Consider the following 17,167-nt stretch of genomic DNA (forward strand, 5'->3'; position numbering starts at 1 on the left):
CATTTGGATACGCGAATATTAGAATCTTGGATTTTCTCAAAATTGTAGATGTGAGAAAATCTCTCGCCCTTCTTTTTGACAACACGAGAGTAAGAGATTGCCCGATGTTTCCGGGTTTTAGAAATCTCAGGATGGGAGAGAGATTTCTAAAACCAGGATTCCTTGCTAAAATTCCTAGAAATGCGGCCAGGACAGCATCTAGCCCCAATCTCGAATCTGAATGATTGGTTTGAAGGGCCAATCACTGTCCAAGAAAGAGTGCCGTTCGTTTCCCATTCGAGGCAAGATTGACTAGACCAGGAGGTACTTCTACTGCTGGTTGACCCATACGAGACGAGCATGAGCAATAGGTTTCACTTGATAGCTTGCACCGCCCACCTTTTTTTTTTTTTAATATTCTCACTCCAACTATTCTGATTCAGGTTTGATAATGGATGAAGTTTTTAACTTTTTATTGGACTTTTTGAATTAAATTTTGGGGATTTTGCAAAAGAAGTCTTCTACTTTGCTTTATTTGCAAAAACAGTCTTTTAGTTTAACAATTTACAAATAATCATCACATTTTAGTGAATTTTGCAAATCCGGTCATGCGGCCATCAATGTGTGAGCAAAATAGCCTGATTCTGACTCATAAAAACACTAAAATATCCTTTTCTGTGAAAGACAAAAAAAAAATGCATTTATAAAAAGACAAGAATGCCCTTTACGCCTAGTGATATGTTTTGATAGGGTGTGGGAAGATCATTTCTACACATAGTAGCATCCTTGGCCCATGGTATGCATGGGTGTAAAATAATGGGCCCCACCCATCAAAACATGAGGTGTAAAATCGTGGGCCCCACCTTATGCATGGTCTTGGGTGGAGATCGTGGGACCTACCCCATCAAAACACGAGGTAAAATGATGGGCCGCCCGATGCATGGATTGGGCTGAGAGCTTGAGGGCTGAGATCAATCTCAACAATCAGTTTTTTGGGTCCTACATGAGGACACATGTTGTAATCAAAACCGTTCATCTAATCAATATGATAAAAAAAACCTATAAAAATCAATAGTTTAGCTTTTCCTGACTTAACCTACTAAAGTCTAATCGACGAAGGGTTCCGATTATCCGATCAAGGTGGGTTAAAAGAAAATTGTCCGACTTGGGGTTGCCAGTCAGATCAGCGGACCCGATCACGTCCATGTGGCACACATGGGGTGCAAAAAGTGGCTATTAGGCAAGCCAATAAGGAAATACAAATAATACAGAAATTTCACCTGTTACAAAAGAAGGCAAGTTGGTGGGAAATTTTGGAATAATAGGTTTAAGTAATTTGGAAACTTGCAGTATTTCTTGAGCTGTCGATAAGGGACGCAACACTGTAGTAGAGGTTGGTTTAGGTATGAGACATTGAGACCCAAAGATAGTTTGTCTGCAGTTTGTTGGGAATTTGGTATGTTTGTTTAACATCTATATGATAAAGCCATAAACGGGGTTGCAGGGGAAGGAAAGGGGGCCAATATGTCACTTCCCTTCTTCTTTTTTTGTAATTTTAAAGGGAAATGATATCAGCACAACCATGTTTTATTAATAGCACTAACTCAGCTTATCTTTTCTATTTTAATTGGCTTGTCAGAGCGTTTTGGGGAACCGTAATAACCTTTGACAGCTGAATTTGCACACTTAAAAAAGCTGCGTCTGTGAAATTATTAAAACATGGTTGTACTGAGGTCATTTCCCTTTATAAAAATCTAGGGAAATAAATCGATATCGGATATAATATTGCAATATCGGCCGATATTTGAAGAAATACCAAAAATTCAGTGTAAATTGTTCAAAAATTTAAAAGTAAAAGCCTTGTAAACCCACCTAGGCAAATAACAGCTAAATCGTTGATAGATCTTTGGGGAGTCTTCATATAGGCGCCAGTCACTTGTGGCCTACAACTTAAAGGAGAGAAAAACATGTGGATTATAATTGTCCTTTTGGAAGCTTGCAGTCTATAGTTCCAAAATGCCCTATAAAAGACATATATGATCTTACAAATTACTACTCTTAATGTATTTAAAAAAAATAAAAGAAGTTCCGTTGCCGGGACTTGAACCCGGGTCTCTCGGGTGAGAGCCGAGTATCCTAACCAACTAGACTACAACGGAATGTTGAAAGTATATTGAAACTAATTATTAACTACTTATTTTTGAGTTTGTGAACCGATTCTCAGCCCAGAACTGATTATTTGACTCAAAATCAACCCTAATTCTAAATCGAATAATCAGTTTTAGACTCACAATTGGTTATCGAAATCTAAAACAAACAGGACCTAAGGTCTCGGACCCAAATCAATGAAAAAACTAGGAAAGATTGATGTCCCGAATTTGAATTACATTTATATCAACGGATTCCAATCATGGATAGGGAGTTCTCTTGTACACGGAATATACAACGAAAGTGAGCGTATAAAGAGATCATCTCTACAGTCCAATCAGGGCATTCCCCCCCAACATGGATAGGGAATTCTCTTGTATAGAATATACACCAAAATTCAGTGCATAATAATAGATCACCTCTACTGCCCAACAGGTGTAAATGGCCCTTGCAGTGACATGCCAATTTATGGGGACACCCAATAGAAGGACCATAGCCAATGGAATTTCTCTTAGAATGATCCAACGGTTCAATTGACTTATGGGTAGATCATCAAGGAACAAGCAATTGAAGTCTCATGGTTGGAATGTAGAGTAAAAAAATAGTTCTTAATGATATGTAACCAATCTAGTAAAATTACAACCAGATTTTATATAATGTTTCAAATACATGGATTCTCAGTTGCCGGATGTAGCCAACAAAGTAATTGAGAGTAAGAAAAATTTGACAGCCTTGAAGCCAAGAATCGGACCCAACATTTTTCATCTTTTCTGGCCCTGCTCGTTTCAGATTTTGAGTCAAAAAACTGAATATTGGACTTAAAAAGGATTATCAAACATGAGTTTTTATATGATGCCCGACCGTCAAGTGCCGTAAAAAAGGTACCGCCCTTGATATTTGATCCAACAGCAGCCCACTTTTTAAGAGGCTGCTGTTGGATCAAATATCAAGGGTGGTACTTTTGAAGTACCACCTTCACGCTACTTTACGGTCGGGCACCATATAATTTCTCACCAAACACAACTTGGCGGACGAGACTACAAATGCTAGTGCTACCATCCCAATGGACATATTAAAGTCGTCATTTGTCACGTCAGGGAGCAGCCAAAAACACCCTTCAAATGGTTAAATTATTACACCAAGCTTGAGTCTAACAACCACCCCAACCCCCAAAGCTCAAATATCCAATAAAAACTGCACTACACATAGAAGCCAAACAATAATCAAAGGATAGACATCTGAGATTCTTTTACTAAAAAACAAGACATCGGATATTCAGCATCCTTCCTCTTAACACCCCCAAGTGTCTGCTTCACTGCAAAAACAAATTTCAAATGAGTTCTGATCTGTTAAAATCAATGGCAAAATCATCAATAATTGCAGAATGGACCCCCACCTCTGCATCATCGGCTCCACCAGCTCTTGCACTGGTGCTGTCCATCCTCTGAGAATCTTCAGCTGTCATCAAATTAAGAGGCATTATAAGTCTATTACACCAAAGATTCATTGTTAAATTGATATTACGCTGGATCATTCCTCTCTAGATTTTGTTCATAAGATGATCAGATCAGATTGTGGAACAAATATTTCCAGCAACAAACACTGGAAAGTGCACAAAATTAAATGATTGAACTAGGAAAAAAGAAGATATCAGGAAAGATCTGACTTTGACGTAGCTGATCATTATAATTTTAGTATAAAGAATGAGCAAACACCTGCAGATGGTTTATCTGCTTCACCAGTTTGGTCTCAACCGAAACTGATCCATTTGGTGTCAGTTCATATATGGTATTGTTTATTTCACCAGTCATCCTATTGCTAGCAAATCATCCTGCATATGGAGTGGACCTACACTCTAATAAAAGAAAAACGTCGATAGGGGAAAATGTAGACAGTCTCAATTCCCTATATTTTCCTTTTACCCATGCCCGTAATCTATTATTAGAAGAGTGTATTGTATGTACAATTAATAGTAAAGTACACTCAAATATTGTGCAAAATATAGAATATACTATATACACAAACATTGTGCAAGATATAGAATATACTAGACATTCAAGGAACCGTGATGTGATGAACAAAGAGACACATGGGATAAACTATGTGGAGCAGATGGTCCAAAACACTGCTGATCAGGTCTGGTGGATTGAGATGCCCATCATCAAAAGTGCCACAACCCAGACAGAAACCTAACTACTAACGGATCACAAAATGATGCTTGCTTCTATGCTAAATATGTCATTCATTGCCAATATGCTGGGGAAAATCATCAATTAAGAGGCAATGCTTATGTATCTTGAGACCATTTCCGTGATCGTAGTAGAAGAGTGGACATAGACAAGCAACATACAGATAACTTTTCACTTTCACATCCCCCAAGTACAATGCAACAAGCCTTGATGAGTCACATTTAGGTTTAATGCTTGCATTAGATGTAACAACAAACAGGTTAAGTGGCAAATATATTTATTTTAATACATGAGTAAGTTAAATGGAAATAGATATAAGGCATGCCCAAAGAAAACATTGAGATCGGAAAGACTCACTGACCTGACCTGAGGATGAGAGTAGAACAAGAGGTTGGGGGATGTGAAAGTGCATTAAAGTTAGCAAAGCATGAAGCATAATTTGAGGACAACACAAGGCTCAAAAGGGAGGAGAAACATTACAACTAAACTTACCAGGATCATAAATGGAAAAAGGATGTAAATATGGAAAAAAGGAACAGTTACTGAATAGTGCAAGAAAAATCCTTAGAAGGTGGCTATGCAGCCTATGCTGATAATGAAACTCTAGTTCGATCTGTCTACATACACACGTAAGCATGCAGACACATTTTCACAATACCATTTTTTATTTTGGAATTGTAACCTTTTATTAAAAGAAGTAAGATACTTTTCACAATACCAGTATTTTTGGGTTGGAAACCACTAAAAAGGCCCAATTGTTTTCTAATTAAAAATGTGGTTACATGTTTGAGGTGTATCTGCAGACCTCGCTTCTGAATGTAGCATTGCTCAAGATTATCAAAGAAGACAGAGAAGTCCAAAATATTTAAGAAAACAAGACTGGTGGCAGTGAGAATAGCAGTGATAACAATTGATGACGGTGGCAGTAAAGCTGGTTAATTATGCCCCTATATACTTAAAATGCAATTGCATATAATATCTTCCTTAGAGAGATGACAACCATGATAAATAAACACCAATGACAAACTGGTTAGATCAGTACTTTACATGTGATACAATCAGACGGTAGTTGCAGCAGCAAAGTGAGATCTTTGTAAGATAAACAGTTGTAATGAGTCTTACCCATCAGCAATCCTACTTAAATGATACGGAGTTTGAAATTTGACTACTAAGCGTAGCATTGTGAATTAGAACTTTATACTCCAAATGTTGAATTTGTTTTGTATTGAGTAGTCTACTATTCAGAATCCCCATATGAATACATACATATTTTCTTTCTAAACAGATTAGCAGATCCAGCACATATTAGATGAACAACAATTCAAGGGATGAAGAACAAAAATATCTGTCCAAAAACTCACTTTAATGTTTTTTTGAAAATTTTATCACCTCCTTCAGTCTGTCTTCACCAGGTTTGATCCCTTTCTTTTCCGTTTATTTTATATAATCCAACTCACGAACTCACTGAGTTGGAACCGTGGATGGGCCATTCATATCTCGAGAAACAATTGCCAATAGAATCACCAGCCACAGAAGCTCATCCAATAAAAATAGTACACATTGTATGGCCAAACCAACTGAATGAATCGTGTGGACTGAGTCATCTGTTGAGGCAGTTTCATACCCATAGCCTTACCACTAGTAAGTATTTTAAACTCAGTTTCAGGGTTTCAGTCTCAGGTTAGGCCAATACCAAGTTCATTTTGGCTGAAATGACTCAGTTCTGGCCAAAATTTAAACCATGATTAGGTGTGGTGGCCACAACCATGCCCTTGGGCCTCAAATTCAGCAGAACTTAATCATTAAAAAATGCAGAAACGCCATAACATTTAAGAAATAATATATTGTAGAAAGAACACCAATACACAGTAGCCTGCAGACCAGTGGGGTCACTTGAAAGTAGACTGCTACCAGAGCCTGAAATGGAATCATAACCAAATCACAACAGGATTCATCAAGTCAGTCTCACTTGTCCAATTAGCAAGCCTACAACTACACGATATGATTTATACAGAGAACTAAACCTGATTTTATAGAACTCTAATCATGAACATCGGTCGTGCTATAAGGTAGACATGGTCAGTATGTGATAGGAAAAAGACTGCTCTAACCCACAAACTATGCCTGCCACAACTGTGATAGAGAAGGGTTAAAATCAGACTACATATCCCCTTAGATCATAAAATGGTCATTTATCAATTTCTTTTAATGAATCAAACAGAGCAAAATGGGTCCAATTCTGTTTCTCCATTTTTTCTCTTACATAATTGTATTTCAGTTTTAGTGGTTTGAGACTCATGGCACATTTGAGATTAGGTAGGACCCCATCCATGCATGAGTCCACCATGGATCATTTATTGTCCCAAAATCCAATTGTTCAAACACCTATAGCTGTTCAATCAATGGCCTAAAAATGGAGAAAAGGCCCAACATTCACATTTAACACTATGATGATCAAGAAAAGGACTGTTACCATTGTCCAACCAGAGGGGATTTTGGACTGTCAGTTACACATGATTGGCCCATCCATTAGAAGCTCTATTTCCCCAATGTTTATCATGTGCCACTTATGTTGGCACATCCATAGCATTCCCGGTATACACATTGAACAACAATAGTGGGCATTTACCACCAAGTCAGTTTGCCTTATTTGATTTGCTTGTACCTTTTTTTTACAATAGGGACAAACTGAAGGGATAATGGAAAATGGGAGACAGGCATGTGTTATATATGATGAGGAAATCATTTCCTGCATTTATTTCATTCATCAATCTACACAAAGGCGAACATTTTCAACCATTCAATTGCAAATATAGGAGATTGAGCCAAATAGGTAAATTTTTTACTTCGTGGGGATGAAATTCTGTAGCAAAACTCCAGATGGTATTGGTAATGGCCCAACACACGACCAGGTAGCATGATAATTAAGTAAAGAGAACGAAAGTCCTCAACATATAAAGATCAACATAACGCAAGTAACCTTTGCTATGATTCAAGTATTACCTCCATCCTCCGGAATGTCAGAAGTCCACAGAGTGAGGTTATCCCTCAAAAGTTGCATGATCAAAGTGCTATCTTTGTAAGATTCTTCACTCAGTGTGTCAAGCTCAGAAATGGCTTCATCAAAAGCTTGCTTCGCCAGGTGGCAAGCCCTGAAGAAAATATAGTTCAGATGGCATCGGCTCTCACAAAATAAACATGATCACATCATTCAGAAGTCGGAATAAAACATACTTCTCAAGCCATGCATACCTTTCAGGTGAGTTCATAATCTCATAATAGAAGACTGAGAAATTCAATGCCAATCCCAATCGGATTGGATGTGTAGGAGATAAATCTGCCTCAGCTGAGCTGGACGCCGCCTGTGGACAAATTACAGAAAAAAAGAGATATTCAAAGCTAGTAATATGGCATGCAAATCAAGATTGTATTATTATTTCTTTTCTTTTTTCTTGAACAGTAACATTTTATTCATCAAATCAGAAGTAATAACAGCAGGGGACAAGATGTCCCCAAGTACAACAACTGATTTAAAACATGGAAGAGACCGGCATTGCACGGGTCTCTCAGAACTAAAGTGCACCCGAAACCATCCCAAGCGCTGACGCATCAAAAGTAATATGGGTGGAATCCTGGTGGGCTCCGTCCTTCGCGAGACCATCCGCCAGAACATTAGCAGATCTCTACATGTGGGTGATATTAGGGCGAATGATACGGGACTAGGTCCCTAATTTCATTAATAGTACATTTAATGGAACCAGTAAAACACTATTAAATGGTACCACATCTTATCTTAAGAATAGCAGCATTCCCATGCGGATTAACAATTAATAGCTACAAGAAGGCAAACCATCACTCTTCAATTGCACAACTTATCTTAATGAACAGATGCAACTCCAATTTAACCATTAGAAAATAATGCTACAATACCAGCTCGGTAACCTGTGATTTAACCATTATAAGTGCATTGTGCTGTCTTTTTTTTCCAAGTGCATAATTTATGTAGTACAACCTCACATTAAGATTGAGAATGAAGTGGAGCAGCATGATCAAAAGCTAGAGCACTCAAAGGGCCTGTTTGCCTGGCAGGAAAGTAGTGGAAACTCATGGAAAGGAAAATCTTTTCCAAATTTCACCACTTTCCATTGTTTTGTTGCGCAAGGCTTTCCAAGGTGGAAATGCCTGTCGGTGTAGAAAGGAAAACACCCATTTTTTATCTTAAAGTTTTCCATCTTAAAATATAGAATGCAAATTTCCTTTCCATCTAGAAAGAAATATCGGACAACATTTGCATGTGGGGCCCATTGGTTTTTGGTAATTAACATATAACCCGTTACATTCTATGTGGAATCAATTATTTTTCTACCATTACGACCTCCATATGGGTCCGGGCCCTGCAAGTATGTAACTCTTTTTTTTTATTGATGGGTAAGCTGGGGTTAGGCAGACCCCTACTAGATATATTCCAAAAACAAAGAAAGAATTACATCCTAGTGAAGGGAATTCCTACAGAATCCCCTTCAATGATTAGTCATTACTATGTATGTGGGTCCCAATAGTAGATCATTGAATAGTTGTTAGTATAATTTGGGCTCCATTATTTTTTACCGTTATAACCTCTATGTGGGCACAACTAGTATGTGACTTATTACTATATATGACCCTCATTGATTTTTGGCCATTGGGCCGTCCATCTTAGCCCACAGAATAGATTAGTGATTAGTCGACATGGGGGGCCATTATTATTTTTGCATTAGAACCCTCTGTAGGCCCCACCAGTATCTAACTAATTACTATATACATGTGAGTCTCACTAGTTTTTGGGTAACGAGCCTATATCTTAGGCTTGCTGCTTGATGATTGATTAGCATAGATGTGGGGTCCATTGTTAGCCATTAGGCCCTCTATGTAGGCCCTACTAGTATACAACTCATTACTTTATATGTGGGACCCATTGGTTTTTTTTATGTTGGCTCTCTAATGTAGCCCCACTAGTAGATCACTTATTATATACTGATTACTATACATGTAGGGTTCATTATTCTTTATTGTCAGTAGGCCCTCTATATATGCCCCACTAATATGTAACTCGATCACATATATTTGGGCCCCATTAACCATAGTCTATGCTGCATCAGTACAAATATGAGTGTCAGAATCCAACATGAGTATCGAGTGTCGGACTCGGCAAACCTCAAAAGAATGACTTGTGGATTTGCCAAAATATTGTAATCAATTTTCAAATTTTGTTTTCTTACATAATAATATGGTTATGACCCAAGAAATATATTGAAAAATTTAATCAGTTAAGTAGACATAATATTTTATTTCTATTTACGAAACTTACTAGTAGGATGGGTAAACTCAAAACATGAGGTAATTGTAAATTTGTGGCAGTGATATGCAGGAAAAATAGATAAAAGAGATCTCGAAGTGGCTCAGAGAATCCTGAAGTATTGGAATCCGAGACTTGCCCGACACGGATTCTTCCCCATTTAGAAGAATCCATGTAACATGGACCATAGTATATCATTGAATATAAATGAAGTATTCATTTTCATTTTCCATGTGACAAGCACCCAAACGAGAAAACAACTTTTTCTTGAAAAAAGTTCCCCATTTCACATCTGCTAAACCAAACAATCAAAATAGTTTTCAAGGAACGAAATGGAAAGCCCTAACCAAATATGAAAGGATAGGAGTGTTTGTGACCCTATTTTATTACCTAAAATTGCACTCTGGTTTGAACGTAGCTGGGGACCACTTCTCTAGTAGACTATTGGGATGAAAATGGGACCCACTCCATTATGCCACAGGGTTAGAAGGAATGATTGAAGTTGATTAATTTTTCTTTAAAGTTAATAGTTAGAAGAATTAAGTGTTAGGATTGATAGTGTTTTAAAAAAAAGTTCTCAGTTTAGTAAGTGTTTTGAGTTTCTTTTTTCTTTTTTAATAGAAGTGCACTCTGATTATAACTCCAGTGGGACAATTATTAAGAGGGGAGTAATATGTAACTGTAGCATTTTTTATTTTTTTTTGAAAGGCATATGTAGCTGGAACCTTTGAGGCAGTATTTGTTATGACTTCTGGAACAATAAAAGATAAGATATTATGAGCAGGTTTTTCTGCAGTTTTTCTGTTGGGGTTTTTGGGATCTTTATTTTCCTAAAGGTTAGTTGTTGTGAATTTTATGCAATAATTTATTCCTTATATTTATTCAAGATTTGAATTATATCCTGAATATTTGAAATCAAGAGCTACCCATCAACTAGTGATTCATAGGTTTATCATAATTTTAATCAACAATGCAACGGAAAACCAAAATGATATATATATATATATATATATATATATATATATATATATATATATATATTCCATTACCAACAACATCAGATTGATTTTTAATGGATAATTGGGTTGTTCGATATGGTCCCTACATATGGAACTATGCTGAAAATCCAAATGTCTTAGCTCACACATTTTTTTTGGGAATGGTAGAAGATTTTATTAAGAAAAAGAGGAGACTGAGATGGTCAGTACGAACGGCAAATGAAAGAAAAACACAAGATAAAAGAAAGTCCCCCCCCCCCTTGGAGGGAGGCAAAGATGTCAAGGAGGTAGAAAATCAAACAACCCAAGACCTCTCTAGATACGCCCTGCCTAGCTAACCTATCGGTGACGCTATTTACCGATCTTTTTACATAAGAGAATGATAGGCTGTTTCCCCCACCCGATCAATAGTCTCATCAAAGAATTTAGCGAATCTCCATGGATAAAAGGATGAGGTGGTACTTCTAAAGGCTAATGGTGGTTTGTGGCGACAGCGGACCGGTGGCAACATCAACGGAAAATCTTCAGGTGGCTGGGAAATAGGCCAAGGTGTAGATTGTTGACAAAGTTGCCTTGTTTCCCGCAGTTGCTTGGGTGGGAAGGCAAAAGGCAAGAAGGCAAATAGAAAGTTTCTTTGTAGGTTCGGAAACCTATGTTATAAAAAAAAAATTGTTTCTCTCATGAGTTTGTGATAACGTGAGAAAGAGAGAAGGAGAGAGGAAGAAAGAAGGGAAAGTGAAGGAGAGAGGAAGAAAGAAGGGAAAGTGAAGGAGAGAGAGAACGGCCGAGAAGTTGGCTTCTTCTCAGGTTTATTTCTCCTTCGTTTTCTTGGGTTCCTCTTGGGGGATTTTTCTCGGGTTACTCTCTTGTACGGTCTTGGAAAGGGTTGTGGATTTGAGGGTTTAGGTTAATCCATTGTAATCCTTGTATATTGTTTTCCACATAGTGGAAGATCGTGTTCTTGTGGATGTAGGCTTGGCCGAATCATGTAAAATCTCGGTGATCATCATTTATTTTTACTTTTCCATTTATTTGTCCACGATCGGATCGGATTTGCCCCGTAGATTTTCTCAACATGAACAATAGATACAATCTTTTCTCTTCTTTTTTATTTGAAGAAGAATAGAGAATGTAGTCATACCAGGAAAAAAGACAAAAGGAAAAAAGATAAAGAAAATAAAGGATTCCAGTCTAAAGAATCTCAATAACATGAGGAAAACAGTTGTATCTCAAAAATAAAGTTGCTCGGAAGCCAAGTGTAGATGCTGTCTTGCTTAAAAAGAAAATTTTTAATGCATATATGGCAATAATTGCAAAGTATAAAAGTAAAAGAATCATAGAGAGCCAAAACAAAGATGCAAAGAAGACAAACAATTCCAAATAACTGAACCGTAGCTGGAAAATTAAACACAGAGACAGATGGATGATAATGCATGTTCTGATAAAGGAATCATGGTTCTAAACTTCTAATAACAGTAGTTCTTTGAGTAGAGAAATCACAAACACAGCCAAGCAAGATGGTTATGAATCATAAAAAGGCAGAAAGTCAAATACATCACTATAGATTACTACTTAACAAGCATTAATTTTCAATCACATGTAAACCGCGCTGTCTTCCATCAAAGAGCACAAAATTATAGACACTGATTATACAAAAAAAAGTAGAATGACCGAAAGAAAATAGCTATAGCACTGAGATCCAAAGTAATTATCGTCATTGAACCACCATGATCAAGCAACTGCAAAATACAGCATTGATCTAATATCAAAATCTACTGCAAGTCGGGAAGAAAAGCTAAACTTTGGAATACATTCGAAAGAAGAGAGAAAAATAAGCGCATACCTGATACGCTTTAAGCGACTGATCGGCTGCCTCTTTCCTCTCGCTACCAGATTTAAACTCTGCCAGATAGCGGTAATAATCCCCTTTCCTGCAACCAACGGAAGTCTACAAACCCTAAAAACACTAGGGGTGCGTCTGGATGCACAAATGCTAGGATAATTTCAGGGGTTTTGCTTTGCAATTGGGTGCCACGTCAGCAAACTCTCTTGTTTGGTTGCCAATGTAGCATTGAAATACTTGGATACTACTAGACAAGTTTCATAGGTAATTATTGCATGTTTGGTGACGTGGCATCCATGTCCCCCATCCTTATACCTTCCAAGCCAAATTTCTCAAACTAAGGTGGAATTTGGCTTGGAGAATTCTGCTTTTTTTAAAACAAATTTCTCTCTTTCCCTCTCTATCACTTCTCTTTCTGTATTGGTAATGAGTAATGACACTCCCTCCCACTACCCTACGAAGTAGGGAAGCAAACACTGCTTATCACTATTCTACGAGGTAAAGTATAGGTAAATCAAATGTTTGTCTCCTCCCTATTGAGTACTTATACCACTAATCTAAAAGGTAACTATCTGCAGCGAAACAGAGCCTAGGGTTGCACATAATCAAAATACCTAGACACAAGATCATCATAAGCAAAGAGATCACTCACATCTTGTAATAAAATACTGCAGATTCTCCAGCAGAAGACGAAGGAATGAGATGTTCATCGATCACGGTCATAATATCATTACAAATGCCAGAGAGCTCCAATTCGACCTTATGCCGATACTCCTTGATTCGCTTCGCATTCTGCTCATTCCCCTTCGCCTCCTCCTTTTGCTCAATGGATGAAAGGATCCGCCACGCGGCTCTCCGAGCCCCGATCACGTTTTTGTATCCTACAGAGAGTAGATTCCTCTCTTCTACGGTCAATTCTACATCTAATTTTGCGACATTCTTCATCGAATCTACCATTTCTGCAACAGAAAAGAAGAAACTTGCAGATTGTCAAACCCTAACACGAATACGAGAGGGAAAACCCTAAAGAGCCATTTGGATACATGGATTTTATAATCTGGATTGTAAAATCCTGGATTTTATAAGCTAAAACCTGGATTTTACAAGATTGAGTGGTAAAACACCTTATCTACACATTTAAATTAAGGTTTTAACATTTAAAATCTGGATTTTACAAGATTGAGTGGTAAAACACCTCTACACATTTAAAATCCAGGTTTTAGCTTATAAAACCTAGGTTTTAGCATGACAAGCTTGGATTATAAAATCTATCCAAACGGCCCCTAAGAAAAGGAAGAAACTTGCATACTGTCAAACCCTAACATGAATAAGAAACGGAAAAACCCTAAAATTTGAGATCGGTAAGGATCCATACCATCGTAACGCTCGGCCTGCTCGGCAAGCTTCGCGATGTAGACAAAGTTGTCTCTTTTTGAGGAAGCCATGAACGAGATCTGCTATTAGGGCTTTGAACGAACCCTTTTTCCTAACTGTACTGCGATCGATTCCTTTGTTCAGAGGAGACTGAAAATGAAATGCACAGAAAGCTTTTGGCTGGCTGTGGTTATTTATAGGCGAGGTTAGGGAGACAATGAATGCCATCGGTGCACATGTGTGGGCCCAATCTAGCCTGACACGTAGGAATATAGTGCCATCAGAGCACATGTGTGGGCCCTATCTATTGTAGCCTAAGCTGCCTAACATAGGAATATACGAACATGTTGCCCGTAACGCCAGACATAGCTGAACCAATAGAAATTGCTGTTTTTTTTTTTTTTTTTTTTTTTTTTTTATGGATAACGAGGAGTGGATAAGCAGGGTTAGGGAGGACCCCAACCACATATATTGATAAAATATGGAATCATAATGCATAGGGGGGGGGGGGGGGGGGGCTAAACAGGCAGATCAAAAGATAGAAGAGCAAAGAGGAGAGGGGAATGCTCAAAGACATATTACAATCGGGGTAGACCATGCCATCCCTGTCATTTTGAAGAATGGAGAGAAGATCTGGAGGGGTTAAAGAGGCCTGAATATTTTCACCTTTCAGAGGACAGAGCTTTTTTTATAAGAAATCCGCAGCCGAGTTTGCTTCTCTCCAAATGTGAGAGATTTTCCAAGCCTTGAAACTTGACAGCTTCTTTTTAATGTCACTGAATAGATTAATGCATTTTCACGATGCTTTACATTTCTCCTGAGTGATATTTACTGCTGTAGAGGAATCCGACTCTATCCAGATGATGTCGGTTTTGTTTGATATTGCAGAATTCAGTGCAGTCTAAATGGCCTGCATCTCCAAGATAAAGATCTTGTTTTTTGGAGTTTCCATGGAGAACATTTGAATCACCCTGCCCCCCTCATTCTGGAGAATGCCACCAACACCAGCCCCCTCCTCATCTAAAGAGGCGTCTGTGTTTATCTTGACTTCTCCCCTGGCAGGTTTTTCCCATGAACAGAATTTTGTAGTTGACTCAAACGGTTGGAACCTATAACCAAAGAGGTTTGCTGCTTTTGAATTCGATAGACATGGGTTATCCTTGCTGTTAGAAACATTGACCATGATTTTGATGTCATTTAGAATGGCAGTTTTATTGGTCTTTATGTTTTTGAAAATCCTGGAATTTCTCTCCCTCCATATATGGTATATGGGGGATTGGAATCCCAAGTGAACAGCGAGAGCTCTCTATCCATTGCCTCTAAAGTTTCCTCATAGATTCCTTTCCTCTTCTTGGAGACTATCTTCACTTCCTAATTCCAGCACGCCATAGCACTGACCTCCAAAGCCAAGATGAGAAACCACATTTGAAGAACTGGTGGTTAATTGAAACTGTGGCTGATTTGCATAGCACACAACTTCTGTCATTTACAGAGCGGGCAATGTATTGATGGTCTAAAGTAGGGAGCTTGGTCTACATTGCCTTCCACATTGTGAGAGCTTGACGGGGGATGTGGCCTTTAAACCAAACGGTGCTTCCCCAATCTCCTTTCAGGTTATGAGTTCGGAGTAGATTCCAAGCAGAATTTGTGGTGAATTCTCCATTTGCTGTAGGCATCCAGATGGGAGTGTTCTCATTTTCCACATTGAAAATCCCCTTGAGGAGGAAAACTTTTTCCTCAATTAAGGTGCTTTTGTTGATAATTGGGTTCCAGCTTCCCTTTGAGAATACTTGATTCAGAGATTGCAAACTAGCAAGGGAATAATCTGTGCATTGCCTTGAAAACTTGGAGGCTAGTATAGCCTCTGGATCCCATGGCTGATGCTACAAGTCAATCTCATATTCTTCACCCACCTTGCAGCAGATATATTTTTTTGCCTCTTCTCTGGCTTTCATTATACTTCTAACTCCCCAAGACGGCTTGGAATTTTGCGGTTTCAGAGGGAAAAAAGTTTGCATGTTCGGTGGTCGTAAAAAAAAATTCTTGAATTTTTTCTTCCTTGGAAGATTATTTTTGCAAGTTTCATCACAATGACCATAACCCCCTTTTTTTCAGGTAAAAATTTATTTCGGTTAAAACTTTTCCAACAAAATACCATAGAAAGTCTTATCACTCGTTCAATGGCCCAAATCACTTAGGGGCCGTTTGGACACGCGGATTTTAGAATCCAGGTTTTTAGTTTGAAAACAGTGCAAAAGAGGGTTCACGATCACGCAGCTGTATGCTGTCCTGACAGCATTTCTTGGATTTTAAGTTAGAAATTCAGGTTTTAAAAATCTCTCCAACATCCTGAGATTTCTAAAACTTGAAAATATGGGAGGATCTGCTACTCTCTTGCTGTAGGAAAGAAGGGCGAGAAGTAAAAAACGAGTCAAAAAACGACGGCTGGTCTCGTTTTTTACTTCTCGCCGAGAAGAAAGAGAGCGGCCGTCGTTTTCTGATTCTAGCCCTTCTTTCTGACTGCAAGAGAGCTGGCGATCGTCCCATGTTTCCAGGTTTTAGAAATCGCAGGATGCGTGAGAGATTTCTAAAACCTGGTTTTCTTACTTAAAATCCAAGAAACGCTGCCAGGACAGCATACCGGCATCTTGATCATGACCCTCATTTACATTGTTTTCAAACTAAAACATGGATTCTAAAATCTGCATATCCAAACGGCCCTTTATATGTTAAAACCTTACTATGGATGGGTCATGCATTAAAATTCACTCCCTTCATACTATTCTAACCCTCCATCTAAATTGTTCTGGTTAAATAGACGATAAAAAACAAAAACAAATAAAAATAAATAATCACAGCCACAAATAACAAATTGGAGGGTTAGAATCGTGTAATGAGAGTCAATTTTGATGCATGGCCCATCCATAACGAGGCCCAGTAGATTAATGGTTTAGATTATTGAACAAGTAGACCCCACTTGAACTTTATCTACTTATATTTTTCTTTAGAAAGATATATAGGTATTTAAGCCCCTATCTTTTTTGTTAAAACTGCAAATACCCTCATTTTTTCTCAAAATTCTTATTTTCTACTCTTCCTTGACTCCTTCATGGATTGTTATATGATCTATTATGTGCATAATATGAGGTCCAAAGATAAGGGAACATTTGTTCCGTGATCCAAACTATAGGGCCAAAGGTACCAAACAGAAATCAATTCATCAATAAAGCCTCCACAAATTAGAGGCATAGAATCAGGCAATCAGCTATTGGGAGTGCTTTTTGGTGCAATGGTCATTCAT

At 38.0% G+C, this 17,167-nt stretch overlaps 1 protein-coding gene and 1 non-coding gene across 2 annotated transcripts; both read right to left on the minus strand.

Moving 5' to 3' along the window:
• Positions 1–2,065: 2,065 nt before the first annotated feature.
• Positions 2,066–2,138, minus strand: TRNAE-CUC (transfer RNA glutamic acid (anticodon CUC)). The gene has a single exon. It is a non-coding gene; the product is annotated as a tRNA-Glu (tRNA).
• A 1,033-nt stretch (positions 2,139–3,171) lies between these two features.
• Positions 3,172–14,044, minus strand: LOC143891591 (14-3-3-like protein D). Its single transcript, XM_077396093.1, has 7 exons — positions 13,868–14,044; positions 13,145–13,451; positions 12,493–12,580; positions 7,569–7,678; positions 7,320–7,468; positions 3,524–3,585; positions 3,172–3,442 (listed from the first exon to the last, which is right to left on the minus strand). The coding sequence occupies exons 1-7, from the start codon at positions 13,935–13,937 to the stop codon at positions 3,440–3,442; spliced, it is 789 nt and encodes a 262-aa protein (XP_077252208.1). The 5' UTR covers positions 13,938–14,044; the 3' UTR covers positions 3,172–3,439.
• Positions 14,045–17,167: the final 3,123 nt, after the last annotated feature.

This window comes from Tasmannia lanceolata, unplaced genomic scaffold (genome assembly GCF_043159265.1).
Source record: "Tasmannia lanceolata isolate RefF3 unplaced genomic scaffold, GAP_Taslan_0.1 ptg000015l, whole genome shotgun sequence".
In the NCBI taxonomy this organism is placed as follows: domain Eukaryota; kingdom Viridiplantae; phylum Streptophyta; class Magnoliopsida; order Canellales; family Winteraceae; genus Tasmannia; species Tasmannia lanceolata.